Consider the following 22,505-nt stretch of genomic DNA (forward strand, 5'->3'; position numbering starts at 1 on the left):
AACACCAAATTCTTCTGTTGTCCACAGATGTGAACTGGGGCTCCTCCACACAGGCTCTTTCCTATGTCAGTGCATTAGACAACGCCCTGGAATTGACTACCGTGGAAGACCATGTGAAAAATTTCAGGTAAAATCGGCTTCTCAGGCATCCTGGTGTCTCTCCACAGTAGAAGTGGCTTTCCTTTAGCGGAGACAGATGCACTCGAATAGCGATACGCTTTATGGATACATTCTAAAACTAGAGAGTCCTATAGAACTGCCTCATTTTCATGGCAACATCTCTGTGAACGAGTGCTTCTTCTCTTCCACTCTGAGCTAAGCCTACCCCCAGCTATAAACTTTCATGATGCTGGGTGTCACCTTCACGCACAGTGATAGAGAGGTGATCTCAGAATGTGATTTCAGAGAGACACCCCCAAGGACCTTAATCCTTGGTGCTGTCTCCATTCAGCTTAAGGCTCTGTGGCTTACTGAATTCTCTTAGGAAAAGTAAAATTTTTTTAAAAAATATTTTATTCATTTGAGAGAGCGAGAGAACATGTGCAGGAGAGAGTGGCAGAGGGGAAAGCAGACCCTCTGCTGAGCAGGAAGCCCAATGTGGGGCTCGATCTCAGGACCCCGGGATCATGACCTGAGCTGAAGGCAGACGCTTAACCATCTGCGCACCTGGGCATCCCAAAAAGCAACATTTTAAACTCTTCACTAGTTATATCTTATTTTGAATGGAACACCCCTCCCTCCAAAAAACAAGCTTTGCAGGGAAGATGAAGGAAAGCAGCATAGAGATACCAGCTGGAGCAGGACAGGTTGTATTGGGGATTTAGGAAAGGGTAGTGCCTGGAGAGAAAAAGACAGGGAACCCAAGACCACCTTTTCCTTACTTCACATTTTTGCCATCACTAATAGACTAAGGATACAAAGATGGAAAGATGAATAGATAGGATGATTCAAGACTTTTGGCGAGGAACCCAAGAAATATTTAGCGGGGAGGTTGTCCCATTTGGTCAAACACTCCGTTCCTGCCATTTCCATTGAGGTTGTTCCGGCTCATAGGCTTCCTATAATGGCCAGTTCTTACATCTTTTCTCCATTTCCAGGCCCCAGTGCATTGTCTTAACAGGGGGACCAATGACAAGACCTGCTCTCTTGGACATTACTCATGCCTTTACCAAGAACAGTGGCCTTTGCATCTGCTGTGAAGTCTTTGTGGTAAGAGCTACTTCACCCCGGGAAGATGCCTCCCTCCCTGCTCACCTTGTATTGTTTTAGGCGAGCCAGGTGGGTATAGGCAGTGACCGGAAAATGGCAAGGCAGTTTGGACAAGAGTCCCTTTCCTTGATTCATAGAGCAAGGACTGGCAAGGGCCGTGATCCCGAATTTAAACGAGTGGATAAAAAGTGTTTCAGATTTCATAGGAGACCAACTAAAAGTGATAAATATTTCCAAATGATGGCCTTTGAGACAAGAAAAAGAGAACTGGCTCAGAAATGAAATGAAGGCATTTGGGGTAGTAACTGTCCACAGAAATATAAAAGGATGGAATGAGCCGGAGAGTGCTATTATGTAGATTAACTGAAGAGGAGGAAACCAGACATAATGTCCTGAAATGACAGCACATAGAATTTAGATTAAATATTTCGATAAAATTGATGACACTACAAATATCTAGAGAATTAAACCAAGTTTCCCATGCCTTGGATAAACATTCAGAGATGAATGAGTTTCTTTTTGTTCAGGAAGTATGTGGTAGACTAATGGTAACTTATTGGTGGTTATCCTGGGAGGAATGCAAAGCAAATTCTGAAAACTGAACCACAATTATCGACCAATCACCAGTCTCCAAAGTGAGGAGAAAGCTTTAAAATTATAACAAAATAGTAAGTCTAGGCCCTTCAAACCAGTCTATCTCCACTGTGTTCCCGTAACAATCCCGCTCGCTCTATCTCCATCTCTGTCTCTCTCTCTCACACACACGCACATGCCACTCAAAGTCCTTAGCTACTTCAATGAATTTTTTTAGTACATACCTATTCCTCGAAGCATTTTCCTACAATTTTTCTTATTTGACCTAGATTACAGTCTAGTGAGGAGAAAGGAGAAAGAATCTCTGTTCTTGTTTTACTGGTTAGAAAAGTGAGATTTGAGAAAATGAAATTCCTGCACGGGGTCACGTGACAAGAAAGTGAGAGAAGCAGGATGTCAGTCCAGGCCACCCAGCTGTGCTCTGGGTTACCTCATGAGGAGAAGATCTTAGCAGACTTGTGTCCCTGGAAGTGCCGATAGAATCAGGCGCCACTACCCAAACTTCCAACACCTGCCAGGGAGTAGGGCTGACAGGAAGCCGTGTAATTCTGGGACCCGCTGGCTGTGCCATGACGCAGGGACAAATTTACCACACATCATCATGACCAGCACTTAAGCATTTTGTACACTTGGCAATGCCCTAGACGCCATATTGGTCATATTCTCCTTCCTCTCAGTGCTTATATGCTAGTGACTGAGACAATATAGCTCAACACAATTATCCAGAAGGAAGTGGAAGGAACGCTACTGACTACATAAGGTTGACAGGTTAAGTAATGACCCACTGTGATGCCATAGGAGTTTTAAAAATCTTATCAAGCCTCCTTCTCTCATATTATCAACTTTGGTGCCCTGGATTACTGAATTTCATTTTGGCCAAGATAATACAGGAGCCAGTTTTGATGGAATAAGCAGTTTGGGGTGTTTTTCTTCTCCCAATTTAGAGAAAACTTAGTTTAGCAGGCAATAAGATATTTTTAGGACAGGAGAAATGAACTGAGAGTATAAAAAGTCATATGTTGGCAAAGGAGAATAGGTCTTTTCATAGAGATGGGAGATACAGCTTTTAATTGACCCTTTGCTGCTTTCACTCTAATAAAAGAACGTGATTGTGGAATATCATATGAAGTATGCACCTGCGTCTGTGCCTCCAATGGCCCTGGTGTTTGACATGTATTTTTGGACCACGTTATATATCACTGTGCTGATCTCTCTGAGTAAGGCCTGCGAGTCACGCTCCCAGGTGCTGAGGTTCTCTTGGGGACAGAAAAGAGTTACTGCATCAGTTAATGACTTTCCAGTTAGTTGCTGTCTGTGAGCCCCTGGGGCTGCAGATGCCATCAGCATTTCAACTCTAGGCTCAGTCGTCAATCATCTTTGCAAAGAAACAGGGGGAATGGGGTATGGGGGAAGTCCGCTGCATACCCTTAGAAAACTTTTTCCAAAAGCACATTTGTCGGTAGTTGGACCATCCTTATTGGAAGGTTAAATAGGAATGATGATCTTGAGAGGTGACAATGCAGTTCTTAACTCTGGGAGGCTGGTGCTCATGGGCTTCTGAGACACACGGTCAAGTTCTGAATCACTATTTGCCACCTGTTAGCTGTGAGTCCCTTTTGTACAGAATTTAGTCTTTCTGAACCTCAGTTTTCTCTCTTTCCTTATAAAATGGGAATCATACTAATAACAGCACCTATGTTGTAGAGCTGTTGTGAGAATTCTAGCAGGTGAGCTTTCCAGGGCTCAGCATATCACTTGTCAAATAGTAATTGCTCAACTAATTATACTTGTTATTGCTGGAACTGTTATTTTCATCACCATTATTTTTGGTATATCACAGTTGCTTGCCATTTTCACTCCAAAAATATATCCCTTTCAACAAAACCAAAAACATCCTTTCTTAGGGAAACCAGATCCCAGTACTGCCTTTTGGACTATTTTGGGGCATCTAACATGATCATGATAGAACAATGAGCTACATATTCCTGCTGAATAAACATAGGACAGCAGGCTCTGTGCTCCGTCCCTCTGGTGGTCTTTGCTTATCTTGGTGCTGACTTGAAATGTGGTTATGCTACAAGGAAGGAGCAAGACTCAGAGATCACTGGTATTTCGTTGTCGGTGGGTAGATGGGAAGTGTGTGGCTACAACTGTCATTTTCTACAGCAAAGGTGTTTTTAAAGGACTAGCCCTTGGAGCCGCTGAAATTGAAATGGAAAGAGTTATTCTTTTTGCTGGACCCCAAGCCCCCCACCGTGTCCTTCCAACTCTCCAACTAACTCTTAACATTCCCCCATTGGAGCCTCTTCCTCCTTCCTGCTTCTTTCCTACCCAGCCTGAATATTTCAGAAGTATCCTTCATCATTCAGATATGAGCTTTTTTTTTTTTTTTTTAAAGGAATCCAGCTTGGTAACTCACAATATTGTCTACTCCTCCATGGAGTTAACACGTGCTAAATCATCGACATACGTATCTCCCAAGAGGCTTTATATTGAACAAAAGTAATTTTCTTCTTCTTCTATGCTTCATTCCTATAGTCACAGAAAGATCAGAGGGAGTAGGACTCCACCCTTCTAGCATCTTCTCATATTGTCAAGCATTGTCCAGATCGGGGGGTTCAGCAACGGCAAGTATTAAGTCGGGAGTTGCAGTCTCCACCGCTTGTACCCCATGTACCATGATGTAAAAACACACTTTCTTTCTTTGTCCATCAGTTTCCTCACTTATTTATAAGAGTTAAGAAGACAATAAAACCAATCATTGCAATAACTTAGTTTGGGTGTAGGGAGTCTTCTTTCTCTGGGTACACTCTGTTTGGTTCTAAAAATTGTAAGGTGTCAGCTCACATTTCTCTTCTCCACGTGGGAAGGCATCATGCAGGCGTCGACAGTCCCTCGCTCATCTACTTCTCAGTTTTAGTTTAAAGGCAGGGTATTTTTTTATTAAAACAAATCAAAGACAAATATACCTTAAAGATGGAAACTTGATCCAATTGATCTGGGATTTAGAAGGCAAATTAGATAAAGCCTTTTTTGTCCCCCAAATGCAACACTTACCTCTTTGCTAAATTTGGTTTGTCTTAAAGTTGTAAAAGGCTTTCAAGGGTGCAGTAGCATCTTTTAAGTACATTTTGTTGCCCTGGTGGCTGAAAAATAAATTTTTTTTTAAGATTGCTTCCATTTTTTTATTTTGAAACATTAAGAAAAATAGTAGATTGAATCATATGAAATTTACACTTTTGTCAGTCAAAACTGTGGAACATGGGCAATTTCATATGAGTAAACTATATAAAATTAAACGACACCCATATTCTACTCATTTTAATTAATGACTGTTAACATTTTTGTCATGGATGTTCCTACTCACTTTTAAAACGAAATAAACCATCATCAACTCAAGTCCCTGTTATAACCACTTCATGGCTCTCTCCCTCTCCAAAGGCAATGTTATCTGAGGTTTATTGGTATTCTTCTACTCAGTTCACCTAAATGTACCAAGATGTAGGTCTGTTTTGATTAATGTTTCCTACTCTCTCACGTCCTTTAAACTTTGATTGTCCCGTTCTTTCCTTTCATGGTAAAGGAGATAATAGTTTTTGACTAGCTTCCTCATGTAGACCTCCTTTTAACAAAATTTCACCCTTACTGTTTCCCTTTCTCTTTTTTCTTAAAATTTATAAAATATCTTCTTTTTTTTTAAAGATTTTATTTATTTATTTGACAGAGAGAGACACAGTGAGAGAGGGAACACAAGCAGGGGACTAGGAGAGGGAAAGCAGGCTTCCCGCCGAGCAGGGAGCCCAATGCAGAGTTCGATCCCAGGACCCTGGGATCAGGACCTGAGCCGAAAGCAGATGCTTAGCGACTGAGCCATCCAGGCATCCCAAATTTATAAAATATCTTAATAAAACCTAAAGCTCTATTGGAACTCAAAGATGCTCTTCAGAAAAGCCAGGGGATGCAACCAAATCCTGTGCATTTCAAGGACAGACAAACCCGGGGAAACTACAACTCTCATTTTTGCTTCTCTCTTCAACCCTTTTTTTTTTTTTAAGATTTTATTTATTTATTTGACAAAGAGAGAGAGATGGCAAGTAGGCAGAGAGGCAGGCAGAGAGAGAGGGGGACGCAGGCTCCCTGCTAAGCAGAGAGCCCGATGTGGGGCTCAATCCCAGGACCCTCAGATCATGACCTGAGCCGAAAGCAGGCTTAACCCACTGAGCCACCCAGGTGCCCCTTCAACCTCTTTAATCTCGAAGTTCACAACCACCAAGTCGATGCATGTTTATAGATGCATCTATTCTTCTTCAGCCATCGAGTCTCTGTTACAATGTGTGTAAGATAGTGACATGGCCCGGTGCAGGGAAAATGAAATGACCTATGAATGGGCACTAGGCACAAGGCGAGACGAAATATGGACCAAAACAGAAAGGAAAAATTCTCTCTCCCACCGTTCCAACCAGAGTGACAATGAAAACAAAGACAGAGCAGCAAGACTCTCAGTGTCTTGAAAAAGGAAAGCTGGAAAGAACTTGCTTTTAGCCCAAATTTCTCTATTTGATACTAATGATATTGGAACTCCTTTGCAAATTCTTTTCATAATTCTCATTTTTTGGAAGTAACATCACATCAACTACTTCTGTAGACTAAATAGAATTTGTTTACCCTTTTCTTGATCAATGTCAAAGTTATAATATATATAAGATTTTTGGAGCTTTTTTGTTCAAATTCTAAATTAATTTACGCATTCTTATTTTGGAGCCTCACTGAGTTAATCTCTCTAATATTTTAATTGAGTGACAAAATCCATTTTGGTGACTATGATAAATTTGAATGTTGAATAATTATATTCCAGTATGTCTTCTCTCTTTGTTAGTTTGTTTTTCCCTACTTCATTTGTGTTGCAGCCTTGTCTCACATTCATAAGTGTGCTACAAAGATATTATAATCGCTTTTAGCAAAGAGAGATTCTGCCTGAAATATTTTTATGACTTCTCAGTATGGCAAATTTAGGCATTAATGTAAATCTTTCTGTCACAATTAATGCTTAATCTGGATTTTTGTGGCAATAATAGACATACATTAGACTGTATTTATTTAAATAAATGCCACTTTCCCCAGGGGCTCATAGTTATTGTGGTACAACTCAATATACTGATGGCCCAATACCTTTTCCAGCTGCTGGTTATTCTTCTGTCTCAGGGTTACCATCGAATTTTCCTGAATAAAATATATCTTCTTTCTTTGCTGTTTGTCGACAGAGTCTAGAAAGCCCAAGGAGAACTAATGGTTCAAAATGCACTGACGTTCTAGAACCCTGAGCAAAATTTGATCCATAATGACATATGTTTCTTTAGGTTAGGTCTTCTGGTTTCATAACTACTGCCCTCTAGCCCGTCTTCATTGAAGTCTCTTGTTTTTTAACTTTAATGTAAGTCACCCAAACTGTTTTTGAAAAATCTTTTAAAAAGTTGGCAAGTTCTAGAAAATATACTGGTAAAAACAAGTACATAAGGAATCTGATCGAATTCAAATAAAATGTTAAAATGGAAGTGATCACAGAGATCATCTAGTATTATGGAATAGCAATATAATATGTGTCACATATGTAATTTAAAATTTTCTAGTAGCCATTGGAAAAAGCAAATTTAAGGAGACAAGAATAGTTAATTTTAATAGATTTTATTTAATGTCATGCGTCCTAAATGTTATTATTTCAATATGCACACTATAAAAACTTTAATGAGATATTTAACATTTTTCTTTCCAGTGTGTATTTTCCATTTCCAGTACATCTCAGTGTGGACCGGACATACCTCATACGCTCAGCAGCAGATGGACAGGGCCCACCATACTCGGCAATAATGAACTAGAAAATTCCCTTATTTTTATAGATGTAAAACCCACACCAGGAGACGATACATGGCACCAGGGTACCAGCCAGTCAGTGTGAGAGCTAGATCTACACCCAACGCTCTGGCTTCCAGTTTAGCACTCTGTCGTAGAGCAAACACAGTGGTGGAAATAAGTCTGGGGCTTCCATGAGATCGTAAGCACTCATTTATGATAATAAAAATCATCCAACTTTGGAGGAGTACCTACTATCTTTGAGACATCAGACTAGACAGTTTATCATTACTATTCAAAACAACCTTACAGGATAGAGATTTTACCCCTGTTTTGAGAAAAATCGACCAAAACACAGAAATAATACTTCAAAGTGGCCACACTCAGATTTGAAACCAGTTTTGCAGACCACGAAGCCTGGCATCTTTCTCATACATTTCAAGCCCTTTCCAATCTAATACCCTCTAAGACTGTGGCCCTGAGCATGGCCTGAGGACCAGCAGCATCCGTGTCACCTGTGGGTTTGTTAGAATGCAGATTTTTTTTTAAAGATTTTATTTATTTATTTGACAGACAGAGATCACAAGTAGGCAGAGAGGCAGGCGGGGGGGCGGGGGGAACAGGCTCCCCGCTCAGCAGAGAGCCTGATGCAGGCCTCCATCCCAGGGCTCTGGGATCATGACCCAACCTGAAGGCAGAGGCTTAGCCCATTGAGCCACCCAGGCTCCCCTAGAATGCAGAATCTTAAGGCTCATTCCAGACCTACACACTGCATTTCATCAAGATCCCAAGTGGCTTGTAAGAAATCTAAGACAATTCAACAGCATACCTAATCTCTCCATGAGTTGAAAGAATTTTCCTAGGAAAATAGTAGCAGATTCTTTAGCTTATCAGCCGTATTATAGATCATCAGAAACACTTTTGGGGTTTGCTTTGAAATTTACAAAGAAAAGAGTTAGCTTGGACTTTTGGGGAAGAAGGAAAAAAATCAAAATTTTAGTTAAAATGAGTTTCCAGAACTCAAATCTTAAAATTATAAGCCGTTTCATCTGCCACGAGAACACCTGTCTCCCTCTCTCTTCAGCTCTACTATTCTTCCTATGCTATAGACTTGTGAACCTCTGTTCTCACCAAATTCTTTGGGTGGAGGGATATCTTAATTTATCTGGGTGGGAATAAGTCAACATTACACAAGGAAAAGTGATGCAAGGGTGATTTTACCACACACAAAAAGCAATGAATGGGCCTAGTAGAATTGTCAAGATGTGGTAGTTCATGGTAGAACTTAGAACCCACCACGTTCTGCTCCCAGGAGCTCAGTCCATTTCTTCAAATTGGGATCTAGCTGAGATTCCCTTAGTGTAACTAAACATGCCTTTTACTGTTGAGTCACAGTTTGATCGTGTTATTTTTCCTGAATTTCTTCAGTCGCATTTTCATTTTCCTGCGCTATGATGCCCTCGGCTCTTTATTCCATTGGCATGAGGCAGTTAATTAAGCAGGTGTTAATGCATCTGGACAGTCTGGGTGGCAAGTGAGTGATGGGAGCAGCACAGACCCACTCCACAAGGTTCAATCTGCGTGAACCCTGTTTAGTGAGGTGTTTCCCCCTCTTTCCCATTTCTTAACTCCATGGGGCATTGCTGGCTATTTTTGTCCTTTAGAAAACATCAGCAGCGCGTCGGATAACAGCAGGGCTTCTAACCAATATTTCATCGTGTTGTACAGGGACCGCGCAAGCTGTGTGTTAAAGAGATGAACAGTGGCATGGCAAAAAAGCAGGCCTGGCTTATAAAGAACAAAATCAAGGCTTTTTATGCTGCGGTGGCGGCAGACTGTTTCCGAGATGGCGTCCGAAGTCTCCTTCAGGTAAGACTGGCATTGAGGGAATGAGTACGGAGGCAAAAGACGATTAGCCTCCCCCGTTAATGAAGCTCCCATTGAGCGAATGGCTCCAGTTAGACAGCGCAGGCCCAGAGATCAATGCAGATGCTTAAGGAATTCATTTGGAATTCCTGAGGAGAGACAAAGCTGAAACAAAAGCAGAGAGGTTCTATTACAATGAACTATGGATGATACGCTGGAAATGGAAAATGAGGTTGCCTTTGGCCACCAGCATACATTCTGTCCCCACACTTATTGAAATGCAAATTTGTTCTGATGGTTGACGACATTCAGGATCCTATTAAAACTTCAAACTATTTTTGCATTTCATATTGCATATAGCAATGCTCAAGTCAGGCATTCTGCTCCTTTTTTCTCCTGCAAATGGCACGAGGGCAAGCTGCTAGTTTCCACTGAATAAACGTGTGGTGATCTGGGCATAAAGTCTCCCTATCCTCCTAAATTATTTCCAGAATGTTGAATAAAATTTAATAATCTCTGTGGCTGCATGCTAAAACCCACAGCTCTATCTTTTCTCCCTTATTCTTTCCTTTTTCCTCGATTCCATAATAAGTACATAGAATCTTTCCTGAGGCCTGATCATAACTTAGAATGGTGAGGTATCCTTAAAACAATCCAAGGAGACCCCAAGAAACTGTAGGGCTTGGCTTTCTAAACATTTTGCCTTTAATATGGTTGGAAAGCCCTAATTCTACATATACCAAGTGACGTACTCGCTTTCAGAGTTACCATTTCTAGGAGTGTCAGAATTCAGGGCAGTGTCCAGGGACTCTGATGCTTATGCAGGCTGGAAAGAAAAAAAATTGATTAAACCGTCATATTTTGGAAATTAAGAGCATTTGGTGCATTCCTGTCTCTAATATTCCTGAAGAACTCTTGCAAAGTAGCTGCACATGCAGAGAAACCGTTTCTGAAAGACCTATTACCCCCAGTGAGCATCTTTTCATCTGTTATGAATTTGTTAAGCCATGGGAATAGATGCGCTTTTAAGAGGCTGATTTCTTTTGTAGCGAGTTACTTTTCAGTAGCTCTTTGGCGAAATATGTTGAGAATGCTACAGATATCAGGTAAAATTATCACAAAAGATTGGTAAATAAAATTTTCAGGGAGGAATGGGTGGACTAACATGGAATAAGCAGGGAGAGAAAAGATGGGTCTGGAAAACAATTCTTATATGAATCTGGAAGAAACTGTAAAACAAAAAAATTAACAATGCAGAAAGCTTGTTCACTTGGATTTGCTCAAAGAAAAGTGGAGTACACTCCGGTTCCAGGACAAAAGGATAGGACAAGGGGCACCTGGGTGGCTCAGTGGGTTAAAGCCTCTGCCTTCAGCTCTGGTCATGATCCCAGGGTCCTGGGATCGAGCCCCACATGGGGCTCTCTGCTCAGCAGGGAGCCTGCTTCCCCTGCCTCTCTCTCTCTGCCTGCCTCTCTGCCTACTTGTGATCTCTGTCAAATAAATAAATAAAATCTTAAAAAAAAAAAAAAAAGACAGGACAAATGATCACATTCCCCAGACTGCAGTCACAGAAAAGACAAGCTCTATCCTGCTGAGCACCGAATGAGAGCGCTAAGGAGCTGTCCTGCTACCTGTACAATTCCGGGAGAAACACAACAAATATGGCGGCAGGAACCCTCCCATTGATTCCCATCTCCTCCTGCTTGCTACTGCCCCCTTTAACATGTCCCACTCTGGTCACTGGTTTCACTCTTCCTGTGATCCAAAGTGTCCTTCCTTCACTCCCTCCACTCTCCTTTCTGTGCCTGTCAACCTCTCACCAAACTGTAATGGTGAGATCTCACCTCTCCCTTGAAGCCAGCCATGAGCCCACAGCTGGAATTCAAGGTTTCTTCCCTTTTGCTTCCATAGGAGCTCCTACTGCGTGTACCCTTGAATTATAATTATCTATGCATATCTTGCCTCCTTCACAGTATTCTAATCTCTTTAGGGCCGAAGACTATGCCTCACTGCTCTTCCGCAGCACCCACCCTAACATTCTGCAATTAATAGGTGCTCAATAATATTGCTGAGTGAAGTTTAATTAACCGGAAGCCATAGCCCACCACCTAATTGGGGGAGTAAAAACTGCAGTGGAAGATGACTGCTTACGATACTGTCCTGCGAGAGGATGAGGTCCTGGAGACATAGCTCACTTACTCTCCACGAAATAATGGAAGTTAAAGTTTCAGTGATGCTTGCATCTAAGCATTTTTCCAAACATGGATTTTATTGCTAATGACATTATGGGTAAAACAGGTGGAAATGAGCTTTAAACCACTAAGTTACAACATGCATGCCAACGGTTAAGCCGACCCTCACTTGATTTTAAATTATTGAACCATTTTAATGAGTGTGTCAGAAGAAATGCAAATGACTGCTAATTTAGAAAAGCTACATTTCTGTCATCTAAAATCCATTTATGGCTGAGATGATTTAGAACTAATCTTTCTATTTTATGCTTGGGTACGGGCATGAAGGACATGCACTAAAATGTAATCTCATCTTCAGAAATCTTCCGGACATTACTTCAGTGCTCTTGTGGACATTATTCTTCATTTGCTGTGGTAGTTTCCTGGTATGGAAAGGATTGCCCATGTGTTTATCTCCTCTGTTTAGGCCTCGGGCTTAGGAAGAATGAAACCAAACACTCTGGTGATTGGATATAAAAAAAACTGGAGGAAAGCTCCCTTGACAGAGATTGAGAACTATGTGGGAATCATACAGTAAGTGATGGCTTTCGAGACGTGTTCTTGTTTACAAAGCACTAAACAGGGCAGTACATAACAGACGCTCTTGTAGATGAAATTGCCTGAGAAGAGGGCATTCATTCCCCTGGTACCCTGAGTTCTTTACCAAAGTGAAAAAACACTGCCACAAGTAGGACTGCATGGGATCATAGCATCAGAGGAGGCAGCGTGGGGGAAACTCGATGTCACAGGAAAAGGTAAATATTAAGCATTACGATCTTGAAACCTATTCACAAGATTAAGAGCAAAGGACAGCTAGGTGAGAAAGGAAATGGTCATTCAAAACACCAAGAATCTTGGGTTGGCCGGTGTACCCTGCTGCGTCATTGTCTTCTCCTGAGGCTTGGATCAGGAATTTACTACCCCAGAGCCTCGGCTCCCCATCTGCTGAACTGCGGCTGTCATGTATAGATGCTTCTGTGTTGGTCTAAGAACAAAAAGTGAGTTTTCAGTGGGACGTGATATCTCATATCTAAACATCGAGGAAGTCTTGGGACAAGGGCAATAATGATAGTCCCCAAAAGACTAGCAGGTCGCAGGCTAGTGTCCTTGACATGAATTATCCCGTTTAATTCTCATGAGAGGCCTTTGTAGTACAAATACTGTTGTGGTTTTATAAGTAGAGATACAGACGTTAAAAATTAATTAGGCTGCAGAAAATGACAGTGTTATGACAGAGCTGGAATTCCCACCCAGGGCTATTGAATTGAAAGTTTAGACTCATGACCACAATGCTCTGCTGCCTCCGAAAGTATATGTAGAGCCGAATTATTATCTGGCTTGGTTCCTTCTTCTGAATAAGAGAAAACAAATTCTTCACATACAGAAAGGCTCAGAGTGTCCTCAGTGACCATTCTAGAAAACTGAGCCTTTCTTCCGGTCTTGAACATGTTTAACCGAATTTGTCTCACGGGGGGCAGTGTTAGCTATGGTAACAGCCCTCTTTTGTCAACAGCTCTGAAAATGGAACATTTCCAGTCTGGAGTCTGGCTTTTTCTCTGATTCCACACCACAGGGCAGAGAGTGTGCCCTGAGAAGTCCAACTGCACTTTAAAAATCTGTAATACACAGGAAAGAAATCCTCACCCCTTCAAAACAAACATATACATACACAGTACTCCTTACACCAGGCTGTGTCGCTGGCCCCTGCTAGAACAAGCTTCGTATTTATCATTATCTGGGGGAGATTTGGGGAGTATTACAAAAGCATTCTAGTATTAGTTTGCTGAAAAGACGTATAAGAAGACCATTTTCATCTTCTGAAATTTATACACATTACTGACCAAACAGAAATTCACGTAAAAATCTTCCTAACATAGAGAACCTGTGTATTAAATGCGTTCTCCCAAATTGTGTTCCCCAAGGGTACGAAGCCTGGATGCCTCATGCTGCCATCTACCTTGAGTTCAGCAGATTAAGGCCAAAGCAGGTGATCAGGGTCAGAATTTTACCGTGCTCAGCAACCAGCATTTTGATATATTTATAATCACAGTCAGTCACTGACCATTTTTGGTAATAGATCAGATCTGCTTTCTGTAATCCAGATTGTTCAGTAAAATTTCATGTTTACCACTGGCGGAGAGGCATGCAAAGGAAAGAAATTTCTTCTTCATCTTTGGGAAGAAAAGGATTAATGCAAACAGGAAGACATATGCAAACCTTCAGTGATTAAACGTCCAATAGTTGATAACAAAATTTATCTGGGGTCATCTTCCAACCTCCCCACTGTCCCAAACATTCTAGAAATTAAAAAGGACCTAAATAATCAAACCCAGTAATATTAGGCCAAGGAGACTTCTGGCTTTTATACCAAATTAATAATTGGTCTTCTTGGTAATAAAGTTCAATGTTAAGGTGGCTCAAATTTGTACTAGTATAAAACTTAGCTGGTCTAGTAAAGTTAAATGACTTTAGTACCATAGCAGTGAGGTCAATATATTTCCCTTCCATTCAGTTTAGTTTAGTTTTGTTTTGACTAAAAGCATGGTATTATTGTTAAATAGGGGTATTATTACAATAGTATAGTATTTCTCATTTTTCTCTGAATAAAAGATTTTAAATGTTTATAATATTCTTAGATATGGTTTAATTTTAATTAGAGTCTGTGTTAGTTTTCACTGGCAGCTGTAAAAAAATTACCGCAGACTTGGTGGTTTAAAACAACACAAATTTCATAGCCTATGGATGTATGGGCTAAAAGTCTGATACTAATTCAATGGGCTAACTTCGAGGTGTGGGCTAAACTGTGGGCTATTCTCTTCTGGAAGCTCTAAGAGAGAATCCCTAGCTTTGCCTTTCCTAAATTCTAGAAGCAGCCCACTGCTCCTGGCCCTCTTCCTTCATCTTCAAAGCTCTGATGGGTCATATCCTTCTCATTATTATTCTGACCTCCTCTCCTACTTCCCCAACGTTCTTTAAGGAGCCTGGTGATAAAAGACACAGAGCCCTGACAGATAATCTAGGTTAATCTCCTCATCTCAAGGTCCCTAGTTTAATCACATGGGCAAAGTTCCTTTCACCATGGAAGGTGACATATTCAGAGGTTCCAGGGATGAGAATGTGGATGTCTTTGGAGGGTTTAAAATTATCCTGCCTGACACAGGACCCAAATATTATTTGTGGAACACGTGGTCCACTTTTTATACTCAAGGACAATTAGAAACAAGATTTCTCAGAAATTTATTTTATAACAACTTTTGCTCGAATGGGTCCATGTTGCTCAGTGACAATCACTTATGGTTTAAATTTTGAATGAATGTTCATATTACACTGAATTTACTTATATCGTTATTTGAAAATTCAGGTTCACTTTGGCTAATCAAAACTTGTTTGCCTGTGGTGAGACAATCACAAACTGCATTATTCCTGGTAGAGGGTGACATTCAGTGGGAAGGGGGTTAGGCTTTAGATCCATTTGAGACTGAACAAGGGAACCTCTGAGGAGAAATTTTTAAATAAACTCAAAGTACTAATTTGTTTAACCCATATTTAGAAGCAGAGAAAACAATATTCTAGAAGAATAGACACATAAGAAAGAGCTTTTCTTTACCTTATAGATAACCTAATTCTGTTGGATTGAGTGTAGAGAAGGCAACAACCAACCTTAATGGCAAAGGATTGTCATGAAAAAGCATTGCTTGAAATGGTCTGCTCAGAGCCAACGGTGAACATTCTTTGGAGGAACTGGATGTATCTTTAACCAGCAACTTGACGTCAGCAATGTTGTAGGATACTTTCTCAATAAGTAGAGATTTGGCTGGTAATTTCAAAGGGTCTTTGCAGACTGGAAACTCTCTGTTCTAAATATGTGCTTACATTAGAAAAGAAACAATTATTTTAAAAGTATGTGACAAGTTCTTAATCAAAATTCTAGGTGACAGTATTATTTGAATAATTTGATTCCAGAGTAAATGAATTAATTACCTTTATCCAGAATACCTTTTTAAAAGGCAGAAAGGGAAAAAAACAAACTAACAGAAGAGGCGTCAGCTCTTGTCTATATTCTAAAGTGAATTTTCATAGCTTAGTTACATTAAAATCTTAGAATTGAGACTCGTAGGCTCTCTTATTATTAGTACAAATCCTTAGGATTAAAGGAGTCTTTCAAATCCCTAACTACTTTGCTTCCACTTTCAGTGATGCGTTTGACTTTGAGATTGGTGTGGTCATAGTAAGAATCAGCCAAGGGTTTGACATCTCTCAGGTTCTTCAAGTGCAAGGTATGTACTTTCTTTATTCAACCAACAAATATTTATTGAGCACCTACTCCATGCCTGGCCTTTCTCTAGGTGTTGGGGATAGAGCAGTGTACAACATAGACAAAACCCCCAATGATGGAGCTTCCTTATTCTTGTGCTGACTTGAAGTGTGTCCACTTCCCCAGTGCTTTTCCCATTGCTAACATAAAAGTCCTTTGTCCTGCTACAGAAATATATAGAAATATAGAGTAATCCAGAGCAATCATAAATTATTCTTCCTATCACAAAACCACAAAGCCAGCATCATTGAAAATAAACACCTTTGGTAAAATAACTGCCAAATTAATTTCTGCAAGATGTTTGAGAAAATAAAGATTAATTCTTTCTTTGAGGAACCATGTATTTTGTTTTTAAGAGACTATGATCTGGTTTGCCGCTAACATGGAAATGAGCCTGAGTGTATCATGCTGTGAATCACTAATCTAAGTCCAAGGCAGAAACACTAATTCAGATTAGTGGTTCTGCTTTTCCCTGTAGAGGATTTAGTACACTTGTTTAATCTTAAGAGTTTAAACATACCCTCTTATGTATGAAATAAAGGACACATCTAAAGAGTCATTGAAATATTGGGACAGGGCCCTCATTCGTGACTTACCTCTTTAGATGAACTTCAAAATAGAGTCCACCGATGACGGAGACTAAAACAAAGGGATATTTTTTCAGGTGTCTCTTGTGCACCAGACATGGTGTAAATGACAGTGCTAGGTAAACCAAGGCTAATAAAAGTCTGTATCTTCAAGAGACACACAGCCTAGAAATGGGAATGGGCATTATCGCTCATGTGCTAATAAGCATATCGATAGAGTATTATGGGAAAGAGAGGGGGGCCTCTTACTCCAAGAAGTCTTTCTGGAAGAAATTACTCTAGAGATGAGTGGAGTTAACTAGACAATGGTAGGCGAGAGAGAAATGAGAGAGTTTGAGGAACAGCATTCCTGGCAAAGAGGAGAGAATCAACAAAGGTGTAAATACATGAGTTTAAGGAAGAATGGAATATGTGGGCTACCCGAAGCAGATTCATGTTCCTGAAGTAGAAAGTATGAACAGACAATGTGAAATTTGAGGCTGCTGATACAAGATCCTAATTTTAAAAGCTTCATTTGCCATATTAAAAAGTGTAGGCATGTTCTTCAGACAATGAGGAACCATTGAAGAGATTTCATTGAGGGGACGTGGACTCAAAGGGGACTATAATGGAAACAGCGAAGCAAATCAAAAATAAAAAAGATTTGTATGATAATCAAAGGCAGAGAAGGTGACAGCCTGAACTAAAGCCAGGAATGGAGAGGAGAGGAAAGGACAGGAGTACTTTGGAGGTCCAGAGAGCAACATCTGGGAGTTGGTTGAATGTGTGGGATACTGGAGAGGGAGGAATGAAAAAAAGACCCCTTGGCTGACTACATGAATGGTGGCGCTGCCTGTGGAAATGGGAAACACAGAGGAAGAGTGGGCTTAAATAATCTCTTGTGGGAAATTTTACCAGAAATGTCCAGTAGGCATTTAGACAGTCCTGGTTTTAAAGGAGAAATATGAGCTGGAGATGTAGATTTAGGAGATGTTATGGACCAAACTAATTTCTGTGAATTCTATGGTGAAGTCCTAACCTCAGAATGTGACTGTATTTGGAGATAAGGTCTTTTAAGAGGTAAATCAGATAAAATAAGATCACTAGAGTGAGTTAACCCAATATGGCTGGTGTTGTTATGAAAAGAGAAGATTAAGACACAGACAAGCACAGAGGAAAGGAAGAAGACAACTATCTACCATCCAAGGAGTGAGGCTTCAGAATGAAACCACCCTGCCAACACCTTGGTCTTGGATTTCTAGCCTCCAGAGCTGTGAGAGAATAAATGTCTGTTGTTTAAGCACTCAGTCTGTGGTATATGTTATGGCAAGCCGAGTAGACCGATACAGAAGACATCATAGTTCAGGTGAAAATTGAAACAACAACACTGGAAAAAATAATCCAAAGAGTGCATGTAGTCAGGAGCCACAAGACACAGAGAGAGAGACCCCAAAGAAGGAAAAGGAAAGGAGCTTTCAGAAAGTGAAAGGAACCAGGAGCCTGTGGTGTCACCGAAGCCATGGGAGCAGTGTGCTCAGAATAAGAATCACCATTATTGTCAAACAGAGCAGGAAACACAGGTAAGATGGTGAATGAAATGCGGTTAACAAGGCACATATAATCTTAGTGAGACTAGTATCTGCAGAGCGGTGTTGGCAGGCTCCAGACTGCAGTAGGTTGAACACAAAATATGAGATGACGAAGCAGAGAATATGGGTGTGACCCACCGCTTTGAGAAGTCTGTATGCAACGGAGACGAATGAGATTGAGGAGATTGACCATAGGAAGACCCATCGACCTGAGAATGGAGGAGAGGGGGATGTTTTCAGACTGAGGAAATGGGCTCAAGAGAATGCAGGAGATTGAAGGAGGAGGTAAAAAATTAATTAATTAATTAATTAATTAATTAAAATGAAGGATGACCCATGGAGTAAGATTCTGGAGGAACAGGATGAATCAAGGCAAGGATATGGATGGAAGAGGGGACCTGAAACAGGAGGAAAAAATTGCTCTCAGTTCTTTTTGAAGGTGCAGCAGTCTTGCTGGTTGTCCAGATTTTGTCTAGGGGCATTTGATCTCCAGGTAGAGGAGACTCGGGATTTTCCTGGATCGGTTCAGCAGAAAGGAACAGCCTGTAAGAGATCTGGGAGTGCTGGTGCCTGACGGTCCAAATTCTATCTGGCCATGTAGGATTGTCTTCATCATAACAGAAGGTAGTGTGAGAGGATTAGGTGAACTTTCTGAGGCAGCCATTCTGGTGAGTTGTAAGGGAAGAGGAGAAAGATGAAATTGGAGATCAAGCGTTTATATAGGCTAGAGAACCACTGTCTGACATGTATACTCTACGATTATGTATGAAGAGCTTTAAAAGTGAAACTGAGAGTCTATCCGGTGCAAAACTGTAGCAAAGACGATACTCTGGAGCCTTCAGGTTTCTTTTTTATGCCCCTGTTCTCTTTTATGGACATTTTACATCTCCAGATGGATATACTAATTCCCACTCAGTGTTCATGATTAATTTATAGCTCTTTCTAATAGAACTTAATACATTAGCAGCAACAACAGTTAGCATTTTTTAAAAGTAGGCTCCATGCCCAAAGTGGGGTTGAACTCACAACCCCTGGATCAGGAGTCACATGCTCTGTGCCCAGCCAGGTGCCCTTAACTATTTTTGAGCAGTTATTATGTGCCATGTGTATGCTTCCTGTTCACATATAACACTTGTCATCCCAACTACCCTACAGAGAAAATACTATCTTTGTCCTCATTTTATAGCTAATAAATTGAGATTTCCCCCAAGATTCACAAGGCTAGCAATTGGTAGAAGTAAGATTCAAATCTATGTCTGTTTAAAACCACTATTCTAACTTTTAAGGAGATCTAAAGAAGACAATGACTAAGATAAAGAGAGCCAATGGTGAAATCTGAGATATGGGAATGGAACAATTCCTTTAAGGGGAAGAGGGGAGCTGCCTATCTATGATAAGATAGACATGACATTAAGGACAGTTACAAAAATCTAATAAGAGACTTGTTGGATTGCTAACTTTCTACACTGTGCTCTTTTCTGTCTTTTGTGCTATGTTTTCCCATCTAAAAAATGAGAATACAAAATTCAATTTGTGTTTAGATTACACATTTGCTCTGTACATTATGTTGACCTCTTCCAGCCGAAAGATGTGTTGTAGCTGGAAAATAATGTTCCCACCTTTACCGCTCCATCCACCAAAGCGCACCATCAATTTAGTCCTGTAAGGCGATACAGCAAGCAAATTTTGTAGTATTTCTGGAAGAATCCTGGCAGTGAACTGCATCCCCTTTTAATTTCCCATGGGATGTATCCAATTTATATCAACTTTGATGTTGAAATCTTTCTGCTTCTTAGTCAAGAAAGGGAAAATACAGTTGGATGCTAATAAAATAATTCTAAGTACCGATTATCTAGAGTAAACAAAAAACGGTGTTGTACCAATACGTGAAGAACGTGCAGAAAAACAACAGCATAATGATAGAAATTAACTTTATGCCACATTTCCATGCATTGTTTTGAAGTTTATGTAATTTATGACACCAACCTCATATTAGATTTTGAATTGGAAGAAATAAGCTTGTGTTTCATTATATTATACTGTAATATAGGGCTTAATAAGAGCCTGATAAATCTTAAGTATTGCATTACACTATGTTAATGATTATCATCATAGCTTTTCCAACACAGGCACCACAGTGTCATCACAGATTATAATTTAAAGGAAATATTAGCAATTCAGAGTGCCCATATACTGTAGTTAATAAAGCAGTGAATAGAAATCAGCTTTATAGGTAATTTACCAGCTAATGACAATTATTTCTATACTGTGTCACGGGCTTATGTGAGGAGAATAACTATTGTATATAAATAAGATCGATGCTCATAACATTCTAACATGTATACTGCAACAAATCTTCCAATACCGATGGCTGATAGTTTCTCTTAATAAACTAATTTATTGCCTGACAACACCCAAAAATGCGATATTTCATATTGTTCGATTCCCAGAGGTATTTAGCAAGTTTGCCAACTACAACAAAGCGTGCACATTGTCCTGGTAGGAATAAAGTGATGAAACGTGATCCGCAGTCTATTGCGGTCAAGTGTTCCGTGTAAGTACTGCACGATTTATGACCATCTCAGAGCACGGGGATTCTGCCGTGTCTGCTGGAGTGGCTTAGCAAAATAAAGACAGATGGCGGTGTAGTAAATAATTATTTGATTGGAAGACGACCACTGCAGGATTGCTTCCTGCCTTCAATTCGGCGAGACATCACCTGGGGTAAGTCACATTGATTCATGTGAGCATTTACAGCTCTGAGCTGATTGACCCAGGAAAGAATCATAATTTAATAATTAATAAAGAGAAAGGTTGCTGTGAAGTGGGAAGGGACGAGATTCCTCAGTGGGTTTCCCCACTCCCTCTTCTGCTGTCAGGTAATTGACTGTTCTGTATCCTTGAGATTCAAAGTGAATTGTAATGTGTAGGCTCCCACCTGTTTCTAAAAACATCTTTAAAGAAAAAAAAAAAAAGGCTGGGAATAGAACATTCGAGGCAATCATGACGAGTAAGTTGAATTTCAAACTATTGTCCCTCCGGTTGGTTACCATACAATGCCGATTTATAAAACACTTGAGAAGGGGTAACTATTCTTCAAGTGGTCTTGGCATTTGCATGAAGACGGGGCTCAGGGTTCTTACTATGAGAACTGTTTGGGTTATGTCTGAAGAATTGGTTAGAAACCCCCTCAACTGAGAGAACAGAAAGGCCTAAGCTTTTTCTTCCATCATTAGAACCTCAGGGATTCCCTTACTCTTGGAATGAGAGACAGGCAGACCTTTATTCTCTCTCTCTCTCTCTCTCTCTCTCTAACTCTCTCTCTCTTTCTCTCTAGCATTGTGTTTTTTTTTTAATTTTTTTAAAGATTATTTATTTATTTATTTGACAGATAGATCACAAGTAGGCAGAGAGGCAGGCAGAGAGAGGAGGAAACGGGCTCCCTGCTAAGCAGAGAGCCTGATGCGGGGCTCGATCCCAGGACCCTGGGATCATGACCTGAGCCAAATGCAGAGGCTTAACCCACTGAGCCACCCAGGCACCCCTAGCGTTGTGGTTTTATAAATCATGATAGACCTATAGAATTACCTACTATAGAAGCTTCAAATTCCTACCTGACTCTCTGCTCAGCGGGGAGCCTGCTTCCCCTCCTCTCTCTCTGCCTGCCTCTCTGCCTACTTGTGATCTCTGTCTGTCAAATAAATAAATAAAATCTTAAAAAAAAAAAAAAATTCCTACCTGATGCTCAGGTAGCGGATCTTTACAGGGAAAGGATCCCTTTCCTTGCCTCTCATTCTTCTGCTCAGTCCTGCCTGTCCTACTTTCTGTCACATTCCATCCTGGTTTGTACCATCAGCCCCTATTGGGTCCTCATTTTAAACTCCGTATACAGCATTAACCCTGCTTCTTCTCCACACCGTCTTTTGTAGCCCCTCCACACAGTACTTAGCACTCGCTCACCCCTGCCTGACCACCATCCTTTTGTTTCCCTTCCTTTCTGGAGATACTTTCAAATGGTTTGAACTGTGTTGAATAGCGCTGACTTGTCCTTTTATTCCAACAGACTCTTCTTGAGTGTTTATCATGGTGGTAGGCATGAGTAGGAAGGCACGGGCACAACGAAGAATGTGAAAAGTCTAAGCGTAGGCTTTGAAATTGGTCAGACCTGGGTTCAAATTCCAGCTCAATGCTTTTGGGCTGTGCAGCCTTAGTCAAATTACTTATCTTTTCCATTTCACTTTTCACATTTCCAGTTGGAAATAATTATAGCTCCTATCTCACAGATTTA

General features: G+C 40.5%; 1 protein-coding gene across 3 annotated transcripts in view; it reads left to right on the plus strand.

Annotated features, from left to right (window-relative positions):
• SLC12A1 (solute carrier family 12 member 1) overlaps positions 1-22,505 on the plus strand; it is a gene marked incomplete at both ends in the record, with an annotated part of 83,565 nt that overhangs the window by 39,117 nt on the left and 21,943 nt on the right. For all 3 annotated transcript variants that reach the window (XM_080807407.1, XM_080807405.1, XM_080807406.1), the window contains 5 exons: positions 28-127; positions 1,098-1,209; positions 9,379-9,519; positions 12,175-12,281; positions 15,942-16,024. In XM_080807407.1, coding sequence (XP_080663533.1) covers positions 28-127; positions 1,098-1,209; positions 9,379-9,519; positions 12,175-12,281; positions 15,942-16,024 — 543 coding nt within the window. The remainder of the gene's footprint in view (positions 1-27; positions 128-1,097; positions 1,210-9,378; positions 9,520-12,174; positions 12,282-15,941; positions 16,025-22,505) is intronic.

This window comes from Martes martes (genome assembly GCF_963455335.1).
Source record: "Martes martes genome assembly, chromosome: 7".
NCBI classification, from domain to species: domain Eukaryota; kingdom Metazoa; phylum Chordata; class Mammalia; order Carnivora; family Mustelidae; genus Martes; species Martes martes.